This window comes from Orbicella franksi, chromosome 5 (genome assembly GCF_964199315.1).
Source record: "Orbicella franksi chromosome 5, jaOrbFran1.1, whole genome shotgun sequence".
NCBI classification, from domain to species: Eukaryota; Metazoa; Cnidaria; class Anthozoa; order Scleractinia; family Merulinidae; genus Orbicella; species Orbicella franksi.
This window is the reverse complement of record NC_138149.1, coordinates 30,823,764-30,843,268: the sequence shown is the minus strand read 5'-3', so window position 1 is coordinate 30,843,268 and position 19,505 is coordinate 30,823,764. Positions and strand designations below refer to the sequence as shown.

Sequence of the window (19,505 nt, the reverse complement as noted above, 5' to 3'; positions counted from 1 at the left end):
TTCTGTCACTACGGCTGACAGCAATCTTGTCACAAAGACAGGTAGCCGGCAAGTAAAAATAAGGCATTCCGGGTGTGGTTTAATACTGTATATCGAAAACTTATCAGCACATCAGAAAAGTTTCTCCATCAAGTTATTATTAAAAAGATCACTTTTATAATAAATAGGAAAAATATTAGTTGTAGTGAGAGTTTTGAAATAGCAATTTGGATTTCTTTTGTCCTTTGCAATGGGGCAATGCAAATGAAAGGAAACCATAATCAAAACGTGTTTTACCTCGTATGGTTTCGATTTTCTTTATATTGGCGGGATTTATGTTTATTTGCAGTGTCGGGAGCTTGTTATATTTAAATATTAACCGCACCTCAGCGGAAAACTTAACTACAATGTCGGTGGTGAAGATATTTTTCACCCTGGCTTAAGAAAGCAATAATGCAAAGTGAGAGCTGAATTGAAATGCTTCGTTGGAAAATACTTAAAATTCAAGCAATTGATTTTGCTTTCGGCATGTCTCTGGAATGGTGCCAAACGTAAACGCCCGTTATTTTAAGTCGTTTGCACTATTATCACACTCGTTTGGAACATAATCACCACTTCACTTCACTTCTTGAAATCATTTTGTTTTCTTTCCCTTTTTACCTTTTTAAGAACCACGTGTTGTCATAGCTACAACCATTGTTGTAAAGGCGATATTTTCGGCCCGGTATTCAGTTTTATACTGTATGCGGCCAATATACTATTTGCACTTGACATTTTCAACCAAATTTTTTCAACAAATACTCGCAAACTGTAAAACAGATGACAATATTCCACGACTTTTTCCTTGTTGGGTTCGCAGGAAAACACCTTGTCGAAATTATTACAATATTTTTTATTCACATTGCTAGCAATTAACGGAAATACAATAACAAGAGCAAGACATTATCTTCAGTGACATCTTGGTTGCATTGGTTCGACACAAACGGACTAGCTTTATACATCAAGCCGAATGACCGGCGCTGAATGCAGATATCATCAGCGGCATAAAAGAGGCTAGCTATCATTTGGTGGCGGAAACTGTGACATTTTCCCATCAGGAAGGGATATCGTGAATTGAAAGCCAGAAAATCATTTTTTTTTTTTACGGAAGCAATAACGTCAGCATTATAAACTGGTTTTAACTCAAGAGCTTGAACAGTAGATTACAGGATATCTGCAACAAAGCTTGTCCGAATATGTTGAATTTTTCGTCGAATTTTAGTCATGTCAACACAACTGTGTTTATCTATGGACAAGAAGAAGGAATACTTCAAGCGGTTTTTCTTGGTATTATTGTCGTGTTTGGCATCGCTGGAAATCTATACATCTGCAGCGCTGTTTACAAAAACAAGAATTTGAGAAATCCAACTTTTATTTTCCTTTTTAATCTTGCTATAGCAAACATTGGAGCGCTGAGCATGTGTACTCCGTTCGCATTCATCAACAGTATTCGTAGAAGATTTACATTGGAACAGCACTGGTGCCTCGTAAATGGATTTCTGAACAACTTATTCTTCTGCATTTCGATTTTTACCTTGTCTCTGATCGCCGCTCAAAACTATTTCACAATTGTGAAGCAACCATCTTGTGAATGGCTCCAGATTACGAAAAAAAGAGCGAAGTACCATTTGATAGGTCTTTGGACTCTTTGTCTCGTTTTTTCGTTAATATCGCTAGGTCCTTTCGAAAATTGGAGTTACGTTGTATTTAACCCGACTACGGCACATTGTGGAATAGCTTTTCCTGATACATTAGGAGACAAATTGAAACTGGGATTTCTTGCTCTGATCGCATTTATTATTCCAGTTTTAAGTATGTCTCTCGCGTATTGTCGAATCTATTTGAAAGTCAGTTCACACGAAGGAACAATCAACCAAAGCATAAAACGCCGACCTAATCAGCTCCTTGCTGTTAGTAGGAAACTCGCGGTCACGCTGTGTCTTATGTTTGGAACTTTCCTTATCTGCTGGTTGCCGTTTTTCGTTTTGATTGCACTAGCGGTCACCTTTAACGACGCCTCAAATCTGCCACGTTACCTTGGCCGTATTGCTTATTGGACTGGATATCTCAATTGCGCCATTAACCCGTCCTTATATTGTTTGCGCTCGTCAGCCTTCAAAGACGTGATTCGCCGGCGCTCGTCGTCTAGCGGAGAAGTTACAAACAAAACATTTAATAGCCGTCAGAGAGCATTCTCTATGCCCGCGATATCAGCTACCTTCAAGCGTCCTACAGTCAAAAAGATGGAGAGACAAAGCTTTCCGTACACTGGGCGACCCGTGGGTTGGTTGCAAGAACTTGGAGTAAGTGCCGAGTTACACGTTGTTCGCTTGCGAGCCTTTTCCTGTTCTAGTTATGAATTAAAGGAGAAAGAACACCCAGAGATAAATGAAGAAAGAAATACAGTGCTGTGCCGCGAAAAACCGATCAGCGTGGATGGCGTTCAATTTGTCAGTGGAAATAATGGATGTCAATTATGCGAGAGAGATTTTAAAAGAACATCTATGACGTCCCAAGGACAACGTATAAACCAAGAACTGATCGAACCTAATTTACCGACGGAAGCGGAAAGCCCTTGAGATTGTACTGTAACATATCAAAGATATAGCGCCTGAATTAATGGAATAATTTTGCCGATACATAAGTTACATTAACTGCTTATCACAGTTATCAGTTTCCGCAGATATTGTACATGGAACGTGCCGAGAAAACATCGAAATTCTCTCTTTGCGAAAACATCAAAATTCGCTCTTCGTGAAGACCTTTTTGTTCCAAAAGTCATGCAAACATCATTTTCGTATTTCTGGCTCAAGAAACACACACTAATTAACCTGAGAACGAAGGGAGTTTATACAGATAAGAGGGCCGCTTTATATCTGGTTTATCAAAAATGTCGCGTCTTCAACCCTTTTATGTCTCCCCTGATTCCTGCTCAGACTAACATGATGTCAGTGAGTTCAGTCCGCCTCACAGGGCGGGGGGGGGGGGGGTGGTGGGGTGTACCCACAGAAAAAAACGGGTGGGGGTCTGCTGCCCACTTTCCAAAGACCTTACACTATTTAAGACCAAAATCTGTGATTTTCCCTACCCTATTTATGACCTGACGAAAACTTTGATATCCTATTTAAGACGTGATCCTTAAATCAATGCCCTGTTTCAGACCTGCCTTATAATTGTATACCTAGATCAGAACGATTTTAAAGGCATTGTGAAGGGCTTTCGTTGGTCTTATCGATAATGATGAAAGAGTAGCTCCTTCGAAAAAAACACACCCAATGCAAGACTAGAGTGCAACAACTATACCCTATTTGTGACCAAAATGGCCAAAGTCGATATCTTATTTATGACCAAAACAGCGAAAAGAACTCTAAAAGGCCATACCCTTTGGGGCCGCAGTTACCTATATAGCCCATATAAGGAAGTACCCCTCCCTCCCCGGCGGGGGGGGGGGGGGGGGCGTACTAAGTGAAAACTGCGGCTAAGCATCAGACAAAGAAAAAAACGATTTTGGTAAAACGCGTTATCAATCTATACGCATTTCCCGCACGAAAGTACTTGCTCATTGCAAATGTACTACAACGAATCAAGGTGCACTCGTTTCCACCAATTCTTGTTAAGGGAAGATGCATCCATCGTTAAGGCGCTGAGGTTCCTTTTGGCAGAAATCTCCATCGTACAATTCAATTGTTTTTACGGAGAACCATATCGTTATCACGTGATCACTCACTTTTAGTAAAAATACGCAATCGAATTCAAAGGCGCGTAACACGGACAAACAATCCACTCCAACAGACGTCCGGAAATAACATTTTTTAATGAACTACAGTTTCAGTTGAGAAAGAACTGTCCCTAGTTCCAGTCAGTAACGAGGAGCTTTCAAAAGACTTCCACTGTTATTTGGAACAAAGTATGCTTGCCTCAATAGATTTTCTTTCCACGTCTAACGCGAAACTTGTAAATATATTTGTGGTTAAGAATTACGGCAATTACAAAAACCAAGTCCATGAACTCAAAGAACAAAATTTTCAACAGAGGTATTCTAAGCGTCTCAACATTAATAATTCATCAAGTTAAATCAAAGAAAATCACAACCGTGAAGGTTTCGATACCCGGTCTTAATTTGACGATTTTACTTCTCCATTTACTCCATAGTTTTTGTTTCGATTGAGAAGATATATCCAACACTCGGGACAGTGTTTCATCGGTTATCCAAACACCTGGAATTTCGTCAAAAATACTCCGCTGCGCGTCAAATTTTCAGTTCACTTCTAGGTGTTTGGATATCCGCGATGAAACACTGTCTCTCGTGTTAGATATTACGCGAAACATCTATGTCAGCGAAAATTTTCTGCCTGACTAGACGTTCAAATTGCACTTGTACAGACTAGAGCCAGTGTCAATATTATTCCTCTAACAACAGGTACACAGAAATAATAGCAAAATTGTTCTTCACAAGTTTGTAACTTCGTAGATATTGAACACTTGTTTTTACATTAACATGTACACAATGAAATGATTCGCCCTCGATTTCTCCAAGTTGCTTTGGCCTCGTCAACCATCACCTCATACGAATCTCGAGTTCAATCTAATTATTGGATGTAAATAGTCTGGATTTAGGCGCATGCTTTCTTACAGTGTTTTATAATAATAATAATAATAAAAAATACTTGTTAATAATTTGCATTGTACAAAAAGCCCTTCAAAACGAAGGAAATTTCAACATGACAGTTAACTAGTCCGGTAGGATTAATATTGATCCGGAAAGGAAAAAAAGGGATTTAATCAAAGACACACGGACTTAGGAGGTCTTAGGACGATAGCAAATTGCATAATCCGTGGCGCAGCTCATTTTTTGAGATGCTTAAAGAAGCTACGTCACGGTTTGTGCATCTTGAAAAGATTGGCCTAAATTTTTCAAGTTCGTCCTTTGTAGGTTTGTAATCCGTGTTAATCTTCTCCATCCTTAACCATCCTTGTTCCTTTCTGGTTTATTGTTACCTCTTTGGTGTTTTTCTATCTTAGTAAATCTACTATTTTCAGGTTTTCTTCAATTTAAAGGTAATTTTGTACGTGACCAAAATAACACAAATACTGTGACTGAACTTTAGCAAAATCGCGCGCGGATTGTATAGCTGCTTACACGCTCTCATAACAGTTCATTGAACAATTTTGAGGCTTTACAGCAATTTCCTTTAGTCTTCTTGGGAACTGCGTTATCAAATAGTATTTCGAAATCTTCCACCGAAACATTGGAACACGTCAATAGTATGTGGATGACAGCTCAGCCAATCAGATTGTAGCATTTGCATTAGACCATTAGACAGTAGAATTCTACAAAAACTCGAAAGAAACACGGAAAATGTTTACCATTTGATTTCTTAAACAAGGTTTCTCTACTCAGGTAGACTAAAGTGATCGTATTTTTCAAACACAGATTGAAGCTTGAGTTTAAATTGGCTTCATACCCACAAAAGCTCTCAATTGTTCAAAAACAAAGAATGTCACCACCGTATGCGTACCAGTTCTTGTCCAGTTCGGTATAAACCCTTTGTAAAGCCCAAAGAGTCCTTCTTTGCGAACGGTCTTCACAATACAATCGATTGTTCCTCTATACAGTACGGGTTTCTTGTTGTGGTCTTTTTTCTGGTTCATGTACCTTGTACGAACCATGTCTATAGGCGATGTGACGCAGTTTGTAACAAAGCCTGCTATAGAGGACGCTACAATATGTAGAACAGGCCCTTCACTTAGTAGTTCGGCATTTAATATTGTGTGCTTAGCGTGGTCATATGATGACACCGCTGTAGCTGACACAAGTGCAGAACGTTTCACGGTAGCACTAACGCCCGTCCAAAGTCCACGAATTCCTTCGTTTGACACAATAGCCTGGAATGCATGAAGCGTGTGCCTGTACTCCCACTGATTACCCGAGGGTAATGACATCAAGCGAATCTTTATAACGTCAGTCGGACATGCTATTGCACTTCCAATAGCTCCAGCAATTGCTCCTGAACAGAGCTTTTTCCAGAGAGGTGTGTGGGCCGGGTCTGTCGCTCCAAACCACTCTTTAAGAGGTTCATACAAGCCCAGTCTCAATGTGCTGTAAGTTGCCTCTCTCATCAGTGAGGGGGTGATGCTAAAGTACAGTGAGAAACCAAAAAAAATAAGAAAAATTAGTTAAATCTTCCAGAGTCTGATAAACCCTGTGTCCAATAATTTGGTTCTTATGAGGACACGATTGATCATCGCAGTTATACACACAACTTAAGCAGCTGTGAAACTAAAGCCTAAAAAACATTCAGGCCTGAACGGGATTTGAACCCATGACCTCTGCGATACAGGTGCAGTGCTCTACCAACTGAGTAACATGTATCAAGCCAACTGGGAGCTGGTGACGTTGCGAGTTCGTAATATACCTGTAGACGATGAAGAATACACGTGAATATATGAAACATCATATATTTGAACTGCGGAGAAAGTTATGAAGACATGATTGATCATCGTAGTTATACACACAACTTCAGCAGTATGATCTTTCATACATTAGCTTGTATCTTCATCTTACATCTACTGGTATATTACGAACTCATAATGTGACCAGCTCCCAGCTGGCTTGATAGCTCAGTTGGTAGAGCAGTGTACCAGTATCGCAAAGGTCATGGGTTCGAAACCCATTCAAGCCCAAATTTTTTTTCAGACTTAAATTTCACAGCTGCTTCAGCTGTGTATATAACTGCAATGATTAATCATGTCTTCGTATTTCTCTCCAAAGATCAAATATATGATCTTTCATATGTTCACTTGAATTGTAGTCTCTGGTGTGCAAGGATCAACATTGTAAAATACATGAAGCCTAGGAAAAATATAGAAGGATAACTTGAATTTCTAACCGCAGGACTGCATGTAGACATTAAATACAGCAAAAGAAAAAAAAATTCACAGTAAGTACGTGACGTGATATAAAACATCTATGACAAACTATTTTTCGCTGGTATCCATTTCTTCACCTGGGTGGAGAGAGGCACTGTGAGAGTAATGTTTCTTGCCCAAGAACACTTGAACCTGAACCTCTTAATCCAGAGGTGAGCGCACTAACCATGAGGCCATCGTGCCTCCTTATTTTATGTGCAGTATAACACAAAACATTTTCATGGTTCTTGTACAAAACCTCTATGTTATCCATTCTGACCTCTGCCTCACACAAATTAGGATTCAAACCTGGAATGTTTTTGCACCAGAATGTCTTAAGGGGTGTATACTTGAAGCTCTAATTTTTTCAACTGTCTATTCAGCTGTAAAATGACTCCCGATTGTCATTGAGTGGTCTGGGTTCCAACCCTGGCCAGGGAAATTGTGTTGTTTTCTTGGGCAAGACACTTAACTCTCACAGTGGCTCTGTCCACCCAGTTGTACATTGTACATTGGACTAGCATCCCATCCAGGGGAAAGTAGAAATACTCGTAGTCGCTTCACGCTACAGAAACCGGGATAAGCTATGTCCTGATGTGCCACTTGGCTCCTATGCACACTTAACCTTTACCCAAAGACAAAACGAGTTGACACTTTAAGCCAGTTTTCAGCTACAGCTGAATCTTTGGATGTTTTGGTGAACAGGACTTACCCTTTATAAAGACCACTTAATCCTTCTTCTTGAGCAATCCTTACTGCTCCTCTTATCAAACCACGATAATAGCGATTATGAAATATGTTTCTGCTCTCATGTTGGGAACCTAATTCATTTTCCAGCTGCATTCGTGTCTTGATCACATCAATAGGATTTGTAACTGAAAGAAAACAAAGCAGTTAGTTTTATAATCAACATCAATTTTTGTAGCCATCATAACTACGGCAAGAGGAATTACTCTTTTTATATGGCTAGCTCTTCAAGGGGGCGAGATGAACCAAATCCTGTGCTGTGATTGGCTACCCGAGCAGGCAAGATGGTGCTATCCTGCCCGCTCGGGACTACCTGCTGTGCCCTGCAAGAAAAATTTCCCTGATAGCCATACAATAAATTCTTTACTGACAAAGCTTGTTTGATCAAGATGGCTGGATATTGGCCTCATCCTTTTTCGCCAGTTTATGGATCTTGACTCTGTCTCAGTCCACAACCACACGAAAAGAGAACTTGGGCAATGTCCAGCGATCCTGACCTCACACTTTGTCAATAACCCATACGTATCGCCATGAAAATATGAAGAGTGATCCAGATACAAGACTTCTTCAAACATCACCACACAGATTTGATCTGCAACCAAGGACAGTGGAAACTAGTGCAACAAAAGTGCCAAGGAACTGAAAGATTGTGTTCATTATCATGGGCAATTGTTAGAAACCAGACCCCTTCATTAACTGAGACAATTAAGGAAATTGTTTTATTAGAGGCTATACCACTGTGCACTTTTTCAACTCTGCAGGCACTGTATTCATCGCTGGATAGACATGTGAGTGAAATGTTTTTTATCCTTTCATCTTTTCACTATGTAGGTGTTTACATCATTTTGCTACATATCCATTTACAGTACTGTAATTGTAGTACTCTACTGTCCATTTCCTGTCTTTAAAAACTCTAATCAGGGTTTTAATCACTCAAAAATTTGTGTAGTTCAGTGTCTGTTGTAGCCAAGTTCGGTTAAATCTGCATTAAGCTGATGACACCTGTAGGAATCTAGAGTGAGGGAAATTAATACACTTCTTTCAAACTTGTATTGTGGTCAGGTAATGAGTCGCTCGTGTCAGAAATTAAATGCAAAGGATAACACCAGTGTCATGGGAGTTTATGGTTTAAACCTCCCCCCCCCCCCCCTTCTGAAAATTCAAGTTCAACTTCATATTTTCCAATTTACTAAAAACTTTTGAACACTGATATTCCATCACCATGGTAAATTCTAAATAACCTTCTATGGGGTAGGCACGGGATGAATTTTTTTGAAAACACACAATAATTGTGTCTCCAAAATTATTTAAAACCAGTTAAAAGATCAGTTGGTGTACATGTATAACACAAGATTCATGTCATTCATGGCACCTGGCTAAGAAAGACTGTAGTGCCTAGAGAGTTGCCTGGAAATCATAAGGCCGGAAAAAAATTCAATATTTCTAATTTCCTACAAGGTCATCTCAAATTCTTCCATATCTCAAACCCAAATCATTTTCCTTTGGATGTGCTTTTCAGTCATTTACTATCAGTTATCTTAAACCCCTCACTACCTCCAACTAGTTTTCGTTTTCTTGCAATAGCTGGGACCGTTATAATACAGTAACCCTAAGTTAATTAAAGTAAGAAAAGTGAAGGCTTTAGCTTATATTATTTTCACGAGGGTGACAAACTGTTTTGCATTGATGACTCGTGGTCCTCAGCTAACAAACTAATAATACAGTGCCAGAACTTAACCACACGGTTTAATGTAGAAAGTGACAAAACAAGGACTTGTTTCATAAGACCTATAAGCAGTACTGAAATATATAAAGACCTTCACTTCGTCTGATGCAATATGGTAATTTTATTGCATGAATAATTTTATCAATACTGTCTTACCTTGCAGGTTTAAAATGTGTTGCTCGACAAAGGTTGAAAACAGCTATTACAAGTCAAACAGTGCCACAAGATGCCTTTTGATAATGATTGGTAATATGCGAGGACGTTTCGACGGAAAATAGTTTTACTTGAGCTTAGTAAGAAATTTAACTCTCTTAATGTTGATCACGACACCGGTAGCACTTTATAAGCTTAATTTTTCTCTCCCGAAGGAGGTACGTAATCTCATTCCCAAATCATATGAAGTACATTTTCAGTTAAACGATACCAAGTGCAAGCTCTAACTAAGCTTAAGTCTTAACTTTTAACTCTTAACTTTTAAAATTAGCTTACCTGTCGCCGCACACATGCAGGAAAGTCCACTCAAAGCGAACCGAACCAGATCTTCATGTTCTTTACTCGGCTCAAGTGCTTGCCTCTTTTCAAGTGTTTGAGGTCTTTTTTCGCATAAGCCAGCCGCCATTTGGTGCCTGGAACGTACCTTTCAATTGACGAACATCTCTAGCTGCTCACCAGAAAGTCCCTTTAAACACGTCGGAAAGTAAGTCTTCAAATCATGTAGCTATAAAGCTTCACACGCTTCGCTGGGTAGAACTACCGTAATCGCTGACCTACTGCTGATATACTCCTGCCAAAGCCAAAGGGAAGCTGAAAAATTTGAGCGGAATCCCAAAGTGAAGGAAAGTCGTTCCGTATTATAAAACAAGTCAAAGATTTCTCAAAACTATCAGTTCCACGACCTAAAACAAAACGAAACCTATACTGGCGAAAATGGCCGCAAAATTTGGCGCACATGGAACAGGAAGCTTGAGCGTGATTGATTTGAAATGGCGCTTCACGCAACACGTGAATGCGTGTCTTAGAACACGTGATCTTGATCACGTAATATATATGGGCAGGCTCCTGATAGGGGTTATTGATCAAGTATGAGGTCAAGATGGCTGGATATTGGCCAAGTTCTTTATTTGCGTGTTTATGGACCGAGACGGAGACGAGGTCCATAAACACGCAAAAAAAAGAACGCGGCCAATATCCAGCCATCTTGGCCGAACAAGCCTGGTCAATAAAGAATTATACTCATCGTTTTAAAATAAAGGTTATCTATCTATCCATCTATCTATCTATTTATTATATGGCTTTCGGGGAAATTTTTTGCGGGACACGGCGGGTAGTCCCGAGCGGGCAAGATAGCTCCATCTCGCCCACTTGGGTAGCCAATCACAGCGCAGGATTTGATTCATCTTGCCCGCTCACGGAGCTAAACATATAATAAGTATAAAAGGTAAATTTATCCAAGCCTAAAACCGGAGCTTCTGCTAGTTCTAGCCTGTTCCAGGCTCTCGGTAATTACCGAGAGCCTGGAACAGGCTGGGTTGTTCGAAAGCCGGTTAACTTTAACCCAGGATTAAACGTTAACTGAAGTATGATTTTTTCTTGTTTAAAAATGTTTTTCACCTCTTACGTTTGGCGTAGTTTAAGATTACTACAGCTCAAAACTGAAGGACAAACAATATAAAGAGAACACCAAAAAGTTACAAAACTAAAATCAAAATTCTCGCTAATCTTGGGTTAGCTTAATCGGGCTTTGAACAACCCGGCCCAATCTAACCCCGGATAAACGAGAATTTTGACTCAAGTTTTTCTTTAACTTGGCGGTGAGGTTTTCTGCTTAGAGTGTTTGGCCTTTTGAATTTGAATAATCTCAAACTACACAAAACATAAGTAGTGAAAAACATATAATTTTATGCAAGAAAAATTTATTCTTGGGTCAACTTTTAATCCTACGTTAGCGTTTTACAGTCAAACCAAGTGAAGTGTACCCCTCAAGATTACATTAATGAATTGATTATTTAAATATCGAACTCGCTAATCGTTTCAAGAATGTAGTAATATTGAACTCGCCAGTCATTTCAAAAATCAATATTAAATTGGTTTTTTTGAACATTAAACCCATTAGCCGTTTTCTTGGAACGACTAGTGGGTTCAATTTTCCAATAGTCAATTCATTATTGCATTCTTGAAACGACTAGCGGGTTCAATATTCAAATATTCAATTCAGTAATGTAATCTTGAGGGGTACGCATCACTTGGTTTGACTGTAACCGGCTCAGGGGCGCATCCGGAAAGCCGTAGAAAAGTCTCATCTCAAACCTTATGATTACAGAGCTGTTTTATTCATGTAGTCTTAATATGAACAGAGGTTCCCTTCATACAAGAAGTTTCAAACGTATACACCTCTCTCTTTTTAGAAACAGATTAACTGAAAATGGCTTTGCGGGCCGGAAAGGTTCCCGAGGTTTTCGAGAAACGGGCCCCAGTTCCGAACAACCCGGCCCTGATTACAGCAAGTTAACCTAGTTTGAGCCCGCGATCCAATCGAAAAGTTGGTACTTGGTCAGCGGGTAACTTCACTGAAAACACGTCCCGCAATCCCGCAATACGGTCACTTGATACTGGTCAGCGGATACCTAGCGTAACTATAAAATGGATATCCAATATCATAACCAAGTCCGCATGTCCTATTAACGCTAAGTGCGACGTCGTAACCGTCGTCGTCGTGCGTACGCATCCACGGGCAATGCCGCTAGCCATTTTTACCATTAGAAAAGCGATTGAAGGGTTACTATGGGTATGGGGCGCCGCTTAGCGGCCCTTCGGGCCTCGGAGCTCCGAGCCTATAAATTGTGGGGAGTTGATAGTGAAGCTGACGTTCGAGCGTTAGCCAGCCATGTCCCATATAAGCTTTAAGGGCCCGAGTGTGCAAGGTTTACGATCAAGATTTTTGTAAATTTTACGGACATGAAAGGAAATTATATTGTTTTAGACGCTTTGTATTATTGCTAAGAAATAAATCTAAACGGTAAATAACACCACACATTCATAAACAAGAGGTGCTTTTGTTGGATTCTTACCGTAAATCCTCGATCGAAGTAGCGCCCGCGTCTTCTCCTAAATTTGAAATAAGTGACCCCGGGGAGGGGGGTAGGGTGGGGGGGCGCTTATTTGAGCGGGCTCTTATTGGAGGGAGGCGCTTGATCGAGGAGGGGGGCGCTTATTTAATTTTTCCCAAATCGTAGTCAGATTTGGTCGATTTTTTGTAATATATGTATGTGTCAAACCCTCAGAAGTCTAGGAAGCCGGGATCTCGTCTCTCTTGGTGAAGTACTTAATATAACACCTTTGGCCGGTCTAGGCCTGCTGCACAAGGCTGGTTGGGCTTTAACCCTTTGAATACCAAACTTTTGCCAAAAAATTCCGTTTTTAACCGTTTAGTCAGGTTTTTTAGCTGCCATGACGCTAAATAAGCCTAAGTTGTGCTAAAAAAGCTTTTTTTTGCTAAAAGGAGAGCTTTTTCGAGGATTAGGTACAAAATTGAGCAAAACTTCAATTACGGGCATGCGCATGAGCCAAAATTTGGACTTCTTTTTTTTTTTTGCCATTAACCGTTCTCAATTTCGTTTGTTGGCCCTTTCCTTTCTCTTTTTCTCTGCCCTTTTACACTGGCTACCTTTTGCATTGTATGTTCTTTCTGGCTGCAGTGAAAAGTTGGATGTTAATTACGCGCGAAGCCTAGAAATGGACCTTGATCAATCATAGGCGTTGTGGACCATTTTACCACCGTTTTTGCACCAAAAGTGATAACCTTGTTTTTCGATTTGCGACGTCGGAATGTCGTCGATATCTAAACCTGACCATTGTGCGGAAAGGGCTAGCCTAGCACTACTATCAGCTTATCAAGAATATTTGATGACATTTAAATTGATGACGTCACAAGTGGTACAAAGAGCACGACCATTAATTACGCATATATGCGTAGTTGGTATTCAAAGGGTTAAGCAATGAATCAGCCGATCTTCACTATCATCTGTCATGACCGTCAATTCGCAGTGCTTGAATGAGTCGGTAACCAGGTACCAAGATCCTGTTTTGTGAGCGTGGCTTGAAATGTTTTTCACCCCTAAGAAGTACCAATTCCAACACATTTTGGCTCAATACCCTAAAAGGTATCACAAAAACTCCTGCTGTGAACCTTTTGAGGCTGAACACCCTAAGAAATACAAAAACCACGCTTTTAACCTCAAAAAGGCACGAAGAGCACCCCCGTCCTTTCGTGATATGAGAGCCCCTCCCCCCCCCCCCCCACCCACCGGGCCGCCAACTTGTTCGGACATAAAATCCCAAACATGTACCGTACTTTGTATGTACCCGGGTTTTGTACTTTAATCACAGGTAGCCCAATTAAAAGCTCAGTATGAGAGCGTCATAATAACGACATGCATATACAGTGTAGGAGTTCAACCCACAACTGGGTTGAAATTGTTATCAAGCAAAAAAAGCTTTCCTTCATATTTCTCATCCATAAATTATTTAAATCTCTTCGATTTGACTTTTTTTTTCTCCCAGGAGGTCTCTTTCATGACTTGACCCCATACGATATACAGGCATTTATCGCAACTCGAATTACACGCAAGTGTGATAACGTACACACTTGGCCTTTGTGCGAACCACATTTTACGTGTGACAGACAGTTTGCGTTCTTGCAAACGTCTGCTGAGGCTCGTTGTTGATCCAAGTCCGTTCGCCCATCATCCCTTTCTTTGCGGCAAAGAGGTGACGCCAGCCAAGTCCAAATCCACGCTTTGAAACTGAGTCAAGCACTGGCAAGCGCGCAGCGATGTATTCTGGCGTGATATTGCTACTGCTATGGCTCAGCGCTTCGATGTGGATAACTGGAAGATGTAGTGAAAGTAAGAGAATTTTCATCTGTTTGTGTTACCTTATAAATTTCCTTTAGCCGGTATACTCATTATTCTCTGATCAGAATAGTTCTCGATGTACATTTGTGTTCAAAGAATTCCTAACCGATGAAATTGGCAGAATTGGCCAAAGTTGTATTCTATAATTTTTCTCGAAACGAAAGCCTGAGTCATGTCATTCTGCCACATGCTGCAGAGACAGGGATACCATATCGCATCAAAGGTGTATCAGTTTTCTCCCTAACTCAGAGGGCTTATTGTTTCAGACAATGTCCTTCACAATCCGATGCACGAGGTTAAGTTAGCAGCGTCGGTTAGATTAGTGGAATCATGTTAGACACATGTCAGCATTTTATACCAAGGAGAATTTGGTGCTTGAGACATTCTATAGACTGTTCCCAGAGATTTTCTTGCTTCTCTCCTTTTCTAGCAAGAATCTGAAAAGAGAAAACCTCGGGAATCAGGCTTGACCTATTTACATCAAACCAATTTAAATCAAGTTAATACAGATCTTCTTTGTGAGCGCTGTTAAAATATTCCTCCACCGTTTGGTTTCGTTACCGGAATCTGTTTTTATGCTTGCGGTGTTTGATACTCAACAAAGTAAACTACGATTTTCACGTTTTCATCGATTTGACAGAAATTTGAACAAAATATTCTAGTAACCAAGATTGATTGACAGTTGATCCCGCCGTGTTTGTCTGGTTTAGGCAGCTTTAAGGAGAACCAGGACTCATTACCAAGGAGAGTAAGGCGACAACAACCAGATGTCACGGACGGGGGACAGGTAACTTTTTAACCCGGGAGGGGGAGGGGGTGGGGTACTTCCAGAAAAATTGGTTGGGGATGTGCGGCCCGCTTCCCAAAACCCATTCGCTATTTAAAGGAACTATGTCACGGTTTGGGCATCTTGAAAAGCTTGGCCAAAATTTTTCAAGTCCGTCGTTCGTAATCCGTGTAAATCTTCTCCATCTTAATTAACCATACTTGTTCCTTTCTTGTTCCTTTATGGCGTATCATTATCCCTTTGGTGTTTTTCTATCTATGTAAACTACTATTTTCCGATTTCCTTCAATTTCGAAGTAATTTTGTACGTGGCTTGAGTTCCTTTAAGACCAAAATCTGTGATTTTCCCTACTCTACTTACGGCCTGACTAAAAATTTGATACCCTATTTAAGACCTGAACCTTAAATTAAAACCCTATTTCAGACCTGCCTTGTAATCAGTTCCCTAATTCAGACCATTGTGAAGGGCTTTTGTTGATGGTCTTATCGATAATGGTGAAAAAGTAGCTTCTTCTAAAAAGCATACCGAATTTAAGACCTGGATGCAAAAGCCATACCCTATTTGAGACCAAAATGGCCAAAATCGGCGGATACCCTGCTTCTGACCAAAACGGCTGAAAAACCATACCCTTAAGGCCCGCAAATACCTATATAACCCATACAAGGAAGTAACCCCCTCCCGGGTTTTTTTTAAATGCGACATCTTTTGTACTGCGAATAAAAGCACTCCAAGTCCGGGACAAGACATTTTGTTTGTTTTTTATTATTGTTTTTTTTTTCCCACACACGTCTGCTTTACCATTGGAGCTATGCCAAATATATTTTTCTCGCTGAATTTTCAGCTCGTCACAGTTATTGGGGAACCAGGAGAGGACGGAGTCAGTGGAGAAAGGGTTTGTAATTAATGTGATTTTCCATTTCATTCACGAATGGACAATTAGGTTAAGGCCCTCCAGACTTTATTGAATTTGTAAATGCAAACTGCTGCAGGGTTTTCCCGGACTTACTGGTCAGCCAGGGAGATCTGGACCAAGAGGATCACGGGTAAGTCAAGATAACTTGGGTTTTATACCATAGGGCGTCAAATCAGGGACGTCAGCACCCATTTTTACTGCACATCCTTACTGCGAACGTGATTCATGTGGCAACGTCACGCTACGTCATACATCAAGTGAAAGATGTTTTCTTCCATTGCTCTCAACAGGGTCCAGCTGGCAGGAGAGGTCGCCCGGGGATAACAGGACCTCCTGGCCCACCCGGCCATCCCGGAGCCTCCGGAAACACTGTGGTAAGTGACGGCTATGTAAGATGACGATTTAATGTTAGCGAATTTATTTTTACTGTTAAAATAGGGTCGCGAAAGTTACATTACTTGCAAAAAATTTCGGACGAAAAAATGTAGGAAAATATAACCGTGTGAAATATTTACAGTGCAGTATAAGACCTTTAAATAGCTCCAAAGCCACTAGTTTCCTTTATGGAGCGAACTCTAGTCGAGGCAAGGCTTGAGATACGTAACGGCTTAACAGAATTTTTCTTATTTTCTCGTCGGTGTATCTATAAAACCTTGAGGGTGCAGTAAAACTATATCATTTTCACAGATATTCTTTCAGATTAAAACGTGTTTGGTAAGCGTAAATTTAGGTTAGCTATGTTTCGGCAAAGTGTCAGAAATTGTTGATCGAAATTTGTCCGAAATGAGATGAAAAGTGTCCGAAAATTAAACGTCCGGAATAAACTGAACGTCCAAATTCTTTGCAAGTAATGTAAACCAAAAACCTGTGCCACAGCGAAGAGAACAATTAACGGGAGAAGCTAAAGGAAAGTCGACAACGTGGTAGAGGAACGCAGTGAAGGAGTTGCCACTTAATTCTCTTCCACAGTGGGCCGGGCGTACATGATTCAAAAAAAGAAACTCTCTTTAGACATCCCTTAATTTTGTGAACAAAATTTGGCAACAACTTCGCGGGGTACGTCGTTTTCCCGCCAGAAATGTCAAGTTAGAGAATGACAAATTCTATATTGTTGCCAAGTGTCAGGCTATTTGCCTGAAACTGCTCCAAAAGCAGTTTGTACCTTGCCGATTTTTGAAACCTATACGCCTATACTGTCCCATTTTGTCCAACCCTTTGAGTCGCGCTCGCCAGCACTCAGACTGCTCCCTCTTTCTGCTGCGGAATCCTAGATGAAGTTTATCGCTCGAGACAGGAGCATTTCACTTATGCTCCTGCTTGGGACGAGGTTCTTTTCTGAACTGGATATATATCCATGACTTGTTCAAATAATTATTTCTTATTTTATGCTTATCATGTAATCTTTTGTAGTACGAGTCGACTCCCGGTGAAAAGGGACCTGTAGTCCGTCCGATCATCCAAACAGCAGGATCAATAACAAGAAAGGTACTGGATTTAGAGTCCTTATTTGGGTAGTCACGCAATACTTCTCCCCACACGTGACGAGTTGCTTGGAGGACGAAATAATGCCGGTCTCCAAGCTCTTCGAAGATGGAGGGCAGAATGCTTCCCAAAGAGAAATTGTTTAAGACAAAATCCCATTTGCTTTTGGAAAAAGCACCATAAAAAATTCACCCTTGATAAATGGCTTCTGTATCGCATATACAACTCCTTGCTTGTGTTAGCTTCCTTTTGACCTTTGCCAAATTAAAAAAATTGTCTTGTTAACAAAAGATGATTTAACACGTAATAGATTTTGTATTTTAAATATTTTTAGGAAGTGAAGGGAAGTCGAGGTCTTCAAGGACTTCCTGGCCAGAGGGTTCGTATTTTTTATTCCGATTTTTTCTTCTTAATGTCCGTATAATTGTGCATATCGTGTAAATACAGTGTGCTTTTTTCCTTTACTAGGGTCAGGAAGGGTTGACAGGAGACCAAGGAAAAGCTGGTGAAAACGGCGTTAATGTAAGTGCGCCGCCATTTCTATCTCCAGTATTATTTCGTCTTAACCTTGGCTTTAGCCCTTTTACGTGCCTATCTTCAATTTGACAAAAAAAAGCGGAGGTGATACTCTTCTTCCTGGTGAGACCCGGGGTTTTCGTCGCCAGCTATCACTGCTGATGGACCAACGTCCCAAGACTGTAGTTGATTTGGATCTAGTACACACTAGGTCTTATTTTACGGGAGTTTTCAGAGATTGCTATTCACCCGGTGTCCTTGGTTTCCCCTAGTTCCATCCTCTTTAGATTTCTGAAAAATGTAGTCAGTGGAACCTTTCATTCACCCCAGTGTTCCGTACAAGCCAGAATTTACTTCAATCTGAAAACCGCTGTTTTTCAGGGTGAGCCAGTAACCTGTGTTTGGTTTTGTTGGATGATCTTAGATAAATATAAAAATTAATTTACTTGACTGCAGTCTGCTTAAATCTAAAGAAATACATACTGTGATTTTAGGGCGAGCCCGGAGCTCCCGGTACCCCTGGCCTACCGGGCTTTGATGGAATTCGGGTAAGTTAGTTCGCAGCGATACCTCTCGCTCCGTTAATCAAAATTTAATTTGATTCGATAAAGACATAATATCTAGCACAAAATGTTAGACTCCAAGACATTCCTTTTCTCTGTTGAAAAGAAAACCGTAGCTGAACGTGAATAAAAGGAGAAAGTAGATCTAACTCCTCTCTCTGGACTCACTCGACGAAATTTGCTCTTTTTCCGGAATGTTTATATCAGACCGGGATCTCAAAACACACGCAAAAAAGTGACTGTTTTGAATTTGTTTTCTAGGGGAATGTAACACTTAAGCTAAAAATCGAAGCCCGAGATTCTCGGATCTGTTATTGCCCGGTATCCTTAGGCATTTCCGTGATTTAGGCCCTTGGTTCTTAATGTACTTCGAGGTATGATTGCTTCAAAGGTGCGAGGGATTTTTTTTCGCTGTGCTAAGTGTCGATCCCCTTTAACTAACCAACTAATACTTGGATTTCTACAGGGAAAGAGAGGAAAGCCGGGTAAACAAGGTCTTCTTGGATTAAAAGGATATCAGGTGAGCTGGTTATTTAGCTTGGAATTGTTTTGTTCTCTTAATAGACCGGAGGTGAGTGGAATTGAGACCCTTCATCTCTATGCGTGAGCTCTATTTTTAAGTGGCGTTGAAAGATCTGCATCGCATTAAATGGTTTTCCCAATGTTTTGAGAACTTTGTCCATTCACTCAGCAATCTATAAGTTTCAACCTGTAAGCGTTATCGGTTTCTTTTAGGTCTTCTGGCAACTTAAGTTCTTGCGTTTTTTTTCATCATATGGTTTGTGTTTTTAGCTGATCTAACGCTCACTCTGATTGGCTAACTGTAGGACGTTATTATCCCGTAATACTCACTGTTAAAAATTATAAAATAATGTAAAGTAAAAGATAATATCTTTTCTTTGGTCGTCACGTAAAAGTTCCAAGTAGAGGA

General features: G+C 40.4%; 3 protein-coding genes across 3 annotated transcripts in view; 2 read left to right on the top strand and 1 right to left on the bottom strand.

Annotated features, from left to right (window-relative positions):
• Positions 1-1,214: 1,214 nt before the first annotated feature.
• On the top strand, positions 1,215-2,709 carry LOC145488400 (histamine H2 receptor-like). The gene has a single exon (XM_081467251.1). The coding sequence runs from the start codon at positions 1,215-1,217 to the stop codon at positions 2,595-2,597; it is 1,383 nt and encodes a 460-aa protein (XP_081323377.1). The 3' UTR covers positions 2,598-2,709.
• A 1,709-nt stretch (positions 2,710-4,418) lies between these two features.
• On the bottom strand, positions 4,419-10,384 carry LOC145488061 (mitochondrial substrate carrier family protein ucpB-like). The gene is made up of 3 exons (XM_081466835.1): positions 9,890-10,384; positions 7,640-7,802; positions 4,419-6,154 (listed from the first exon to the last, which is right to left on the bottom strand). Exons 1-3 carry the CDS (start codon positions 10,017-10,019, stop codon positions 5,467-5,469), a joined length of 981 nt encoding a protein of 326 aa, XP_081322961.1. The 5' UTR covers positions 10,020-10,384; the 3' UTR covers positions 4,419-5,466.
• A 3,614-nt stretch (positions 10,385-13,998) lies between these two features.
• The window catches only part of LOC145488072 (uncharacterized), a 50,749-nt gene continuing 45,242 nt past the window's right edge, over positions 13,999-19,505 (top strand). Inside the window, exons 1-10 of the mRNA XM_081466853.1 lie at positions 13,999-14,304; positions 15,024-15,100; positions 15,942-15,992; positions 16,090-16,143; positions 16,304-16,387; positions 17,424-17,498; positions 17,830-17,874; positions 17,964-18,017; positions 18,506-18,559; positions 19,041-19,094. Of these exons, the coding sequence (XP_081322979.1) occupies positions 14,232-14,304; positions 15,024-15,100; positions 15,942-15,992; positions 16,090-16,143; positions 16,304-16,387; positions 17,424-17,498; positions 17,830-17,874; positions 17,964-18,017; positions 18,506-18,559; positions 19,041-19,094 (621 nt within the window). The 5' untranslated portion in view covers positions 13,999-14,231. The remainder of the gene's footprint in view (positions 14,305-15,023; positions 15,101-15,941; positions 15,993-16,089; positions 16,144-16,303; positions 16,388-17,423; positions 17,499-17,829; positions 17,875-17,963; positions 18,018-18,505; positions 18,560-19,040; positions 19,095-19,505) is intronic.